We start from the raw sequence: 11,440 nt of genomic DNA on the forward strand, positions 1-11,440 counted from the left end.
CCCCCGGCTCTGAGGTGTGAGCGGGGAAGGTGATGACAAGGTACCAGGTCCCCTGGGGTGGTGGGGTCAATATGCAGCCGGTCAGCAGGCGTAAGGAGAGGGAGACAGGCCAGGTGGGCAGGTCGTGGCCACCCGTCTCCTGATTCTCCATTAATCACCATGACCCTCAGCCCCCTACTAATGACCCAAGTCAGCACTTCCTTTCTCACCCCACGCCCCCTGCTAAAGACCCAGGCTGGACCTCATGGGTCCTGTCGCTGATGTGACTGTGCCCATTGCTGGCAAGAAACAGGGCAGGTCGAGAGCCCTCAGGGGCCATGCTGAGCGCCAGGACGTCCTGCCACCTGAGCCACCCGCCGCAGAGGCACTCAGTGCCCCGAGGGGGCCCTGTGCGTCACACCCAGACGTGCTGGACACTTACTTTGTCAGGACTCACTGTCTCCAGTGCCAGGGGCCCATCCCCGTCCAGCGGGTGGGGCGTGACCAAAGGAGCGGGGCCACGCGACGCCGGTGCGGTGGCGAGACGAAGCCTGTCCAGCAGGGAGTAGAGCCTTTGGTGTCTGGAATCCAATCACACACGGGTTAGGGCACAGCTGCACGGGAGGGAGCAACGGTGGCTTCTTACAGCGAGGCAACACGTTTGAAGCTTTCTGTTCAGAGCTATTTCTCACCGACACTCAAGTCATGACGCAAGTTCAGGCCCCAGTTTACTGGTAACAACCACAGTTTATGCCCCATAAGTATTTTTCAGAAATTTCATTTATACTCAAACACTGCAGCAGGCAATACATGGCCTAATAGCTAATACAGGCACTCTTTATAAACACAAAACGGACCACCTAAGATCCCAGTGCACAAAATCTCCTACTTTACCTCCCCACAATATACAATCTATACCAATTTACATTCATTTCATAGAAGAATCACCTCATCTGGCACAAAATATTTTTACCCCTCCTCGTCTGCCTGAATACTAAGCCTAGGGTCAAAAATAGGGATAGTGTCACCTCTCACCACCTGCTACGAGAACAACAACTTCATGATGCAAATTACAACGTAAGTCACCCAGCATACAGACACGTCACCTAAAGCCTCGTACTGCCCAAGTCCTACCCCTTCTCGATTAAAGAAACCAGCAACAGCTACTCTTAACACTGAAGTCACAGTACAGTAACCAGATCCTCTCTCACACACGTTTTCCCTGCTGTGGAGGAGAGAAGATAAAGGCTTCTCTTCATTTATTTTGCAGTCACAGAAATACACTCATGTAACAGACATCAGGATTTCTGGTAAAGGCCTCAAAAAGACTTTGCAAACAAAATTAGGTGATAAACAGCCACAGAGAGACAAAATGTTGACAAGATGTAGAAACAATTCTCGCCGAGAACTAGGTAACGTCTCTCAGCTCTGCCAGGTCTTATTTAGCAATTAGATCACAGGCTTTGATTTTTGCTAAGACAGAGCTGATCGATGACTCATCGCAGATGGTGAGTGGAGGCCACAGGAACACCCGCCACCCTCACACAGCCACGGCGCATTATCGCGGCAGAGCTGACACTGCCAGCTGTTCCTCACTGTGTACACGTTGAGATCCGACTGTGTTCATTTCGGAAGGTTCTCTCTCAAGGCCCTCCTGCAGTGAACTCACCAATACGGCACGCCAGCCTCTCAAGCTGCGAGTCTGCGCCCTCACAAACCCTAGTCTTTACACTCAAAAAGCAAGGAGCACCTGGCCCCGGCGTTACCTCTGCGCTAACCCGCTGCTCTGCAGGTGCTCCTGGATCCTGCTTAGCTCTTCCGCCGGCAGCTGGGCCGTGCTGTTCTAAAGCAGACAAGAACACGTCAGTGGGGCTGCAACGCGCAAGAGTCAAAGCCACCTGTGCTCATTTCCAGAAGATAAGGGGCACGTGCGGCTCTGGTAGCAAAGGCGGACTAGGAGAAGTACAGGAAGCGCCCGTAGCGGACGCACAAGGAGTGACCAGTTCATCCGTGCTGCACGCCCCCCTCGGTGGCCACGTGAAGACCATCCCCGTGGAGGAGGAGCCAGCCAAGTGTCCCGCCTGCCCTGCCAGGTTTTCAGTAAAACCCGACAGCCGTGTTTTCTCCCAGTACCTGTAAATTTGCAGCCAGAAGCATCTCCACCCGGCGACAAGCAAGGGTGTCGACCATGTGAGCCAGCACACGGAATGGAGTACACAAAAGCTTGTCCACGTACAGTGTCAGCACGGCACCCGACTGGCTCAGGTGGATCCCTTCCAGGCACTGGAGGGTTTTCTTCAGCGTAGTGGGCTGCGGTTTGAGAGAAGGAGAGACATGACAGCAGAGGGGTTTGCCCGCTGGAAAGAGCAGTTTAAAAATGCCAACCCTCCATTTTTAAGGCAGAGAAAACTGGCGACAGCCAGCACCAGGGAGACTTACAGTTGAAAGATTTTCACAACGAGACTGAATTGCCTGGATGAAAAGGCCACTGGCCGCGGAATTCCGGTGGACAGCACTGATGAAGTCCTGCACGGGAGGCTCGTGGGACAGGCTGATCAGATCCTGAATGTGGTTGACGATGAGCCATGTTAAGTGCTCTGAATCGTGCAGGTTCTGGCACTGAGGACAAGACAACAATGAAAGGCCATCTTCTAGTGGACAAGGCAAGAGCAGACACCAGCGCCATAGAAAAGGCCAGAAGTGGTAGGAAGGAGAAAACCAACTCCGAATTATAATCCTCACTGAAAGTATTTAGTGTTTGAGCACCATAACTGACGAGGTGACAACACACTTTACAGAGCCGGCACCCGCAACTGTGCACCGCGGCCGAGCTGTCCAAAGTCAGGCCCCAGGGAAGTGCGCCCCAGCGGCACAGCTCAGGGACACAGGAGAGGAGCGTGGCCCAGGGCCGCGGGGGGTCTGGGGCACCTGAGAGCCCGGCGCCTCCCGAGGGCAGCGGGAACGGTGTGACTGGCCCCAGCTGAGACATGAGAGCAGGTGGCCCTCCCGTCCAGGGCAAGCCCTGCCTCGCCCAGGCCTCAGTCCGGCCTCCCGACGGGAATTCTCCAGTTACCCTCGCTCCAATTTTGTGACAGGTCAGTGGAAAAAAAAGAATTTACTGTAACTGTCACAGTTTTGATAGAAATCCTGAATCCAAAATATGAATAGTTCCCACAGATCAAATGGATCTTAAGGGAAGAAAGTTCATGTAAGATTTATAAGGAAATGAGAAAAATACAGTTTTAAATATTGGGTTGGCCAAAAAGTTTGTTCGGTTAATGAATACACTGTTCACTAAAGTTCTTGGTGGGACTTCCCTGGTGGTCCAGTGGGGGGCAGTCCATGCTCCCAATGCAGGGGGACCGGGTTTGATCCCTGGTCGGGGAACTAGATCCCACATGCTGCAACTAAGAGTTCGCAAGCCACAACTAAGAGCTTGCGTGCCACAACTAAAAGATCCTGCATGCCGCAACTGAGACCTGGTGCAGCCTAAATAAATAAATAAATAAATAAATAAATATTTTTTAAAAAAAGTTCTTGGTGAAAATGAAAAATGTCTTTTATTTTTACTTAAAGCCGAACAAACCTTTTGGCCAACCCCATACATATGTTGCCTTTTCAATGTAATTCATGACCCTAGGCAGAAATTATAAAACAAGATAAAGTTTTTGGCATATGGTTAATGCTTAATACCTTTTTTTCCTGTGGGATAATTTGATAGTATTAATTTATAAAATAAATATTTTTCTTACTTTTCTGTGAAAACAGCATTATATAACTATATCAAATTATTTCTCAAAAGTGGAACAAGATAGAAAAACTATTTCAACATCAAGAATGTAAAGCAAGGGGCTTCCCTGGTGGTGCAGTGGTTAAGAATCCGCCTGCCAATGCAGGGAACACGGGTTCAAGCCTGGGCATGGGAAGATCCCACATGCCGTGGAGCAACTAAGCCCGTGAGCCACAACTACTGAGCCTGCGTGCCTAGAGCCCGTGCTCCACAACAAGAGAAGCCACCGCAATGAGAAGCCGCACTCCACAACGAAGAGTAGCTCCCGCTCACCGCAACTAGAGAAAGCCCACGCGCAGCAATGAAGACCCAACGCAGCCAAAAATAAATAAATTGACAAAAAAAAAAGAATGTAAAACAAAACATGAGTATTAACAAATTGCTATCATGGCAAAAAAGATCTCAACAAGCCCCTGAGGGGAAGGAGTCTACTCCTTTTCCGATGCGCTGCTGAGTGACAGCGGCCTTCATGGCACCATGTCTGCACCAAAGGAAGGCAGCACTTTCTATCAGCCTGGAAAAGGTATCAGATCCCAGTGAGAGTGGAACAACGAGTTCTCTCTGAGTAATACGATTACAGATTTTATTTTCTTCTGTTTACTTATTTGGTTTTTGTAAATTTTTTGTATTAAACAAGAGATGTTAGTTTTATGGTCAAAAATTCCACAAAAGTTATTTTTTAAAAGAATGTCATTCAAACAGGAATCTAAAAATGCAGCAATTAACATTCTAACACCTTTTCCACAGATTAAAAAAATTTTTTAGGGGCTTCTCTGGTGGCGCAGTGGTTGAGAATCTGCCTGCTAATGCAGGGGACACGGGTTAGAGCCCTAGTCTGGGAAGATCCCACATGCCGCAGAGCAACTGGGCCCGTGAGCCACAATTACTGAGCCTGCGCGTCTGGAGCCTGTGCTCCGCAACAAGAGAGGCCGCGATAGTGAGAGGCCCGCGCACCGCGATGAAGAGTGGCCCCCACTTGCCGCAACTAGAGAAAAGCCCTCGCACAGAAACGAAGACCTAACACAGCCATAAATAAATAAATAAATAAATTTAAAAAAAATTTTTAATCAGAACCTCACTCAGTCAAACTTGTAACTTTTTATTATTATTGTTACTCCATGGTGTCCCTCAAAACAACAAAGGTGCCCAGCACTGCGAGTGGTGCAGAGCAAGTGACTGCCCACTGAATCTTTTACAGACAAACTTAAACTCCCAGGGCTGGACGCCAAGCCTGATTTCCAATTATACTTGGGAGCAGGATTCAACTTTAATTTTAGTTTTTCATTCTGGTGGAGTGACGGACGGTGGAAGTCAGTCTGTAGAAGCATCATCCGCACGAGGTGTTTTCCAGCCCCCAACCCGCCCCTCCTTGCAATTTCAAACTTACGACATAATCGCAGAAGAGAATGAGAGCTCCTCTTCGTACTATTTCTCTATTGCACATTCCCAGTTTGGAAGCCACATCAGAATCCTCGTCCTCTCCAGACATCTGGGGACTAAGTGACTTCGTGCTGGACAGACTGCGTCTTCTAGAAGGAGCAACAGAAGCTCTGACAGCGTTTCTGAGATGACAGCCGGCTTATTCTCAAAACACTGAAGATGACTGTCGTTTAGTCCCAGTTCTAAAGCAGACAGTTACTTTAATGTGTAAGATCTACTCTTAGTGATCTGTTTCTGAGCTATGATAAAGCACATATGGAAAACTAAAATAAACAGAGGATCTAACAGGCAGAAAACTAAAATGCTTGACTGAAAGGCAAAATCCACCACGAAGTTGCACATTCAATCAGCGCTCTTATCTCACTGGCTATGTCTGATGGCAGAGCTATTGCTTTTGAAATTCGAGGTTTTAGCTTGCTATGAAAGCCGTCAAGTGACAGAAGAAAAACCTTTGTATTTCCATACTTTACTCTTCAATTACCAACGAAAAGTTACAACCCTAAGCATGCCCACAGTGTCTGTGCTATTATGGAAACCCTGTTTAAAAGCATTTCTGCAAAATTAATTCCCCACTAGTGAAGGTTATTTCACTTCATCTTTACTTCTTCTCACCTTGTCTTTTTTCTTTCTAAGGAGATGGTAATTACAAACCTTGGGACTCTCAGTACTGGCCACAACTCTTAAAACACAGTAGCTGCCACGCTCACAAACAGCCCTCTGACTTGAGGGTAAGACAATCCCCTCGCCTCGGCGGCCAAGAGCCTACAAGTCTCTGCTAAGGCTTAGTGGAGACGAAGATGACACCAGGACTAGAATATTCTGAAATGTGTCAACTCTTCCTGTTAACGCCTCAGGATTTAGAAGAGAACTGTTATAAAAAATTCTATCACGACAGAACGTGGATCAGTGGTTACCGAGGGAGGGGCAGGGGGAGGGGATGGCGGCACAGGGACAGGAGGGAATTCTCCGAAGTGATGATACTGGTCTAACTCTTGATTGTGGTGGTGGTGACCTGACTATATCGGGTACAAAAGAGGACATTCTACTGTACTGTAAATTATATGTCAATTAAAAACTAACAAACAAAAAACCTTTCCTTTCTCAGTCAGCCCTCCTGCCAGCCCCAACATGACTTATATTCAAGCTGTAATTCTGTGTTTTGTAATAGTATAGCTATAGGGGAAAAAGCCTCTGAAAGAGAAGGGGAGAATTTGCAGTTCAAATATTAGCAGTGGACACAAAGAAGGTCCAACATCAACCCAAATTTAGTCCCAGTTTGTAGGAGGGCAAGCCCCCAAGACCTCAGGACAGACACTGCCAGCTACTGATAGCAAATGAACTTCCCAAATAAAAGATGACTGCGTATGCAGGACCCTAACCGTCCACCAAAAGGTAGGACAGGTAGAAAGCAAATCATAAGACTATGATGATTTAATCCCCCAAATAAGAAGCAGACAAGAGCAGACCCCACTGTGGCAACCATGGGTACTTCCAGGAAGTGTGGCCTGGGAGCCCATACTCATCTGAGAGCCAGCACTGAGCTGCATACAGAACCTCTGTAACGATTGATAGAGCAGCTCTATATCTGCTGAGTACACAGACAGAAAATAATGACTTGTGCTTTGTATTCCAAACTTCTAGTAATTCATTTTTATTATCTTTTGGAAATAGAGATACTCATCATCAAAACCAGACAAGGACACCACAAAAAAAGAAAATCACAGGGCAATATCCTTGATGAACATAGATGCAGAAATCCTCAACAAGATATTAGCAAACTGAATGCAACAGTACATTAAAAGGATCATATACCATGATAAGTGGGATTTATTCCACGGATGTAAGGATAGTTCAGCATCCATAAGTCAATCGATAAAATACATCATGTTAACAAAATGAAGAATAAAAAATATATGATCATCTCAACGGATGCAGAAGCATTTGACAAACTTCAACATCTATTTATGATAAAAACTCTCAATAAAATGGGTACAGAGAGAACGTACCTCAACATAATAAAGGTCATATATGACAAGCCCACAGCTAACATCATACTCAATGGTGAAGAGCTGAAAGCTCTTCCTTTAAGATCAGGAACAAGACAAGGATCCCTACTCTCGCCACTTTTATTCAACATAGTATTGGAAGTTCTAGCCAAAGCAATTAGGCAAGAAAAAGAAATAAAAGGCATTCAAGTCAGAAAGAAGTATAATTTTCACTACTTACAGATGACATGATACTATACATAGAAAACCCTAAGGAGTCCACTAAAAACCTGTTAGAAGTAATCAATGAATTCAGTAAAATTGTAGGATACAAAATCAATATACAGAAATCTGTTGTATTTCTATACACAAATAACAAACTATCAGAAAGAGAAATTAAGGAAATAATCCCATTTACAATTGCATCAAAATAATAAAATACCTAGCAATAAATTTAACCAAGGAGGTGAAAGAACTATACACTGAAAGACACTGATGAAAGAAGCTAAAGAAGACAAAAATAAATGGAAAGATATTCCATGCTCATGGATTAGAAGAATTAATATTGTTAAAATGTTCATACCACACAAAGCAATCTACAGATTCAATGCAATCCCCATCCAAATTCCAATGGCATTTTTCACAGAACTTGAACAAAAAGTTCTAAAATTTGCATGGAACCACAAAAGACTCCGAACAGCCAAAAGCAATCTTGAGAAAGAAGAACAAAACTGGAGGTATCACGTTCCCTGAATTCAAACTACACTACAAAGCCACAGTAATCAAAGCAGTATGGTGTTGACATAAAACCAGACACACAGATCAATGGAACAGAAAATAGAGAGCCTAGAAATAAACCCACACTTATATGACAGTTTCAGCTATAATAGGTGAAAATAATCGAGTTGGGGAATCATGCATGCACACATGTCTGTTAATGTGTGATAGTGGGCAAGTTATTTAACTTCTCTGGGAAAAGAAGTTTCCTTGTCTATAATATACATGCATTTTGAGAGATTTTAATAACTTATCATAGTGGAAAGCCCACAGAACAATATCTGGCACTTAATGCTATATAAGTGCTAGTGATCTATATATGAGGTCTTTACCAATACATTATTATTATTTCTATTATCAGGGTAATTAAATCACTAACTCATGTTAGTGCTGGGAACACAATGAGGGCCCTTGTGGGTATTACGATCTAGAGGGAGAGATATTAACCAAATTATCACACAAATAAATGTCAAATTACAGTCTCAACACAGGCCACAAAAAAGAGGCAAAGGTTGGGGTAAGAGCAGATAGTGAGACTTCACCAATCAAAGAGAAGTCAGGAAGGCTTCCCTGAGGAAGTAATGACTGAGCTGAGAACCCAGAATCAGTGAGTTTCCCATAGCTGCTAATATACAGAGAGAAATCAGGAAAATGTAAGTTGAACTATAAAAAGCTGGCAAAAAATAAATCAATATCATGAAGCCAGTGTCTGTCCCTTAGATCCCATCTGCTCTTGCCGACTCTAGGATAACGCTCTCTTCTGTAAGGGTCACCCATGCCATTTGTTCTCTCATCTAGAAACTCTCTCATGTTCCCATTTCCCATGTCTCTATTTCCCTCCAGAGCGAACCTCCTCCTAACCGCTGTGTAGAGCTGCTCTCTAAATGTCCCTCTTCCATCATCTTTTTTCCTTAACTTTTATTTTGAAAACTTTCAAGCTGATATAAAAGCTGAAAGAAGAATTCAATTAACAGCGACCTACTCTTCACCTAGATTCAACTACTAGTAAGTCACCACCTTTGTGCTCAGGCACGCACTCCACACACATGCACGTCCTCCACACCTACACACATACCCGACACACACTCGACACTCATGCACACTGTACACACACGCAATTTGGAGGGCTGTGCCACTTGAGAGTAATCTGCAGGTCAAGAGACTGCACCCTTAAATACCTCAGCAACTGTGTCCCCTAAGAACTACTCATAACCAAAAGCAACAGGTTATGTAGAGCTCACATTCAAATGTAGCTTGTTGACCCAATAATGTCCTTTCTAGTGGTTTCATCCGCCAGATCCGGAATGTAATCAAGGTTCATAAAACTGTACCTGTTTGTCATGTACTCTTACGTCTTTTCATCCAAGCAAACAGTTCTGTATCTTCCATGACACTGACTGACACTGCTGGAGAGCCCACGTGAGCCTTCTGTGGAAGGCCCTCCATTCATCAGACTGGGGTCTGCCCTCCCATTTCCTCCTGAATCCACTCCAGGTCGGCCTCTGCCCTCACTGCCCACCATATGTACAAAGGCAGAGGAAGAGGAGGAGGAGGAGGAGGAGGAGGAGGAGAGTGGGGGAGAAGCTAAGAAACAGTGGCTGAGGGATCCATCTGGGTGGTGGATGCCTTCTCACTTACCGTCCACCCACCCAACATGTGTTAGTATTATCAGCTAACTCAAGTCCTGCCCTTGGTGTCCAGGGAGGCTACTGGGGAGACTGCAAAAACACAAGAGCCCAGGACCCTAATTCCTAGGATGCCCAGCCATCCGGTCCGACAGTGGGCTGGAGCACAGACTTGGCCCTTGGAACAAGCCCCCTGGGTGCTGCTCTGAGGCACAATCCTCAAGGACCCAGGGCCTCACTGCTCAGCGCGTCCTCCATGGATCAGAGCACTGGTACCCTAGGAGCCTGGAAGAAATGCAGAGTCCCAGGCCCCATCAGCCAGTTGCTGAATCAGAATCTGATTTGAACAAGCTCCCCAGCTGATTTATATGCACAGTGAAGAAGCTCTGAAGTACAAGACACCGATTTTCCGTTTCCGACTCTCACAATACTTAAGTCATCATGACAGGCTTAAACTGTTCTCTAAGCATGTCAAATGTTTTCACTGCTCTGTCCTCCCCAACTAACTGTAAGCACTTGGAGGGCAGGAAGCAGCGATGATTCTTCCTTTGCATATCCCACAACGTAAGCACAGGGCAGAGAGGTAATACTCCTGCTCACGCTGGCTTTTCCACCTGAGAGCACTGGACCAGCCAACGCGGGACCCATGGCCTCACTTGGCTGTCTTTCCATGCTGAGCAGAGAGGAGCTGACCTCAACCCTGCAGCCCCTGCAGTCTCCTATTTCCAGAGCTTTCTCTCCTCGCCATCGGCTCTTGAGTCTTCCCGAAACACTGCACTGAGGACTCAGCTGCGCGGTGGTGGGGTGGGGGTGGGGGGGGGCGGAAATCAAATCTTTTCTTTCCACATATGTACAAATGGCTGAGCAAGAGGGTGCCTAGAAACAGAGACTCAGACCTGACAATTTTTTGCAAAAAGAGGGCCACCCACAATCAGATACTTAACAAGTCTTTTTGAATGATAAAAAATAAGGTATTTCCAAGTAGTTTTGAAAGGCTGCTAAATAATTTCTTCATTATCTAATAACCAGAACCACATTTAACTTATAATGAAGTTAAGTCATTGCAACATGTCTGGCTCTGGAACCAATTTAAGGATGAGAACCCAGCAGGAGGGACACAGCATGACACAAATGGCCCGTAAGATGGAACAGTGTCAAAGAACTTGTCAAAGAAATCACATGTGAAAAGCAGCGGCTATTCTGAATGCCTGCAGTCAGACCACATTTTCCCTGCAATAAAGTGTCCATGAAAGAAAGATGAACATGCGGTGGCATCTTTACAGAGCCTCGTGAAAACGGAGCCGGAGCTCAAGCTGCTCCGAGCCTGGCTCACGAGCCCGGGCTGGCCTCCCGGGGGGCGGAGCGCACGTACTTGGGGGTCTGCTGCACCTCCGCCCACCAGCGGTAGTCGGTGTGGCTGACGAGCAGCAGGATCTGGCACCAGAGCAGCACGAGGGCCGGGTGGGTGGGGACCATGGAGCGCACCCACGCGTTCAAGCTCTCCAGGCCGTAGAAGCTGCCGTCCGCGCCGTCCGTCAAGAGTCTCGAGGCAGCTGCAGTGATCCTCCGGAATGTCCCTAGAAACAAACCAAAAATAAAACCGATTACGGGGAAACACATCACGGTCCAACACTTTGCAACCACGTGAAGCTTTTACACAAAAAAGATACACACGGGGCTCTTTCCTACGTTGACACGTTCACAGCCTTTGGCACTTAGAAAATTCCAGCTTGACATTCTGCTTCCTTAAGGGAGCAGCCAAGGAAGCCGGCGCTCCCACTGTCCCGTCCTCCCCACTGAGTGCCAGGCTCTCCAGGGGCTCCGAGCCGGGAGCCGCAGTGGTG

The 11,440-nt window shown here is 46.5% G+C and overlaps 1 protein-coding gene across 5 annotated transcripts in view; it reads right to left on the minus strand.

The window, feature by feature from the left end:
- Positions 1-11,440, minus strand: part of HTT (huntingtin) — a 136,895-nt gene that overhangs the window by 23,114 nt on the left and 102,341 nt on the right. For all 5 annotated transcript variants that reach the window (XM_082391236.1, XM_082391237.1, XM_082391235.1 and 2 more), the window contains 6 exons: positions 10,969-11,173; positions 5,157-5,298; positions 2,419-2,598; positions 2,113-2,289; positions 1,746-1,822; positions 422-560 (listed from right to left, as the gene is read on the minus strand). In XM_082391236.1, the coding sequence (XP_082247362.1) occupies positions 422-560; positions 1,746-1,822; positions 2,113-2,289; positions 2,419-2,598; positions 5,157-5,298; positions 10,969-11,173 (920 nt within the window). The remainder of the gene's footprint in view (positions 1-421; positions 561-1,745; positions 1,823-2,112; positions 2,290-2,418; positions 2,599-5,156; positions 5,299-10,968; positions 11,174-11,440) is intronic.

The sequence above is a fragment of the Balaenoptera borealis genome (genome assembly GCF_965194805.1).
Source record: "Balaenoptera borealis genome assembly, chromosome: 4".
Lineage (NCBI taxonomy): Eukaryota > Metazoa > Chordata > Mammalia > Artiodactyla > Balaenopteridae > Balaenoptera > Balaenoptera borealis.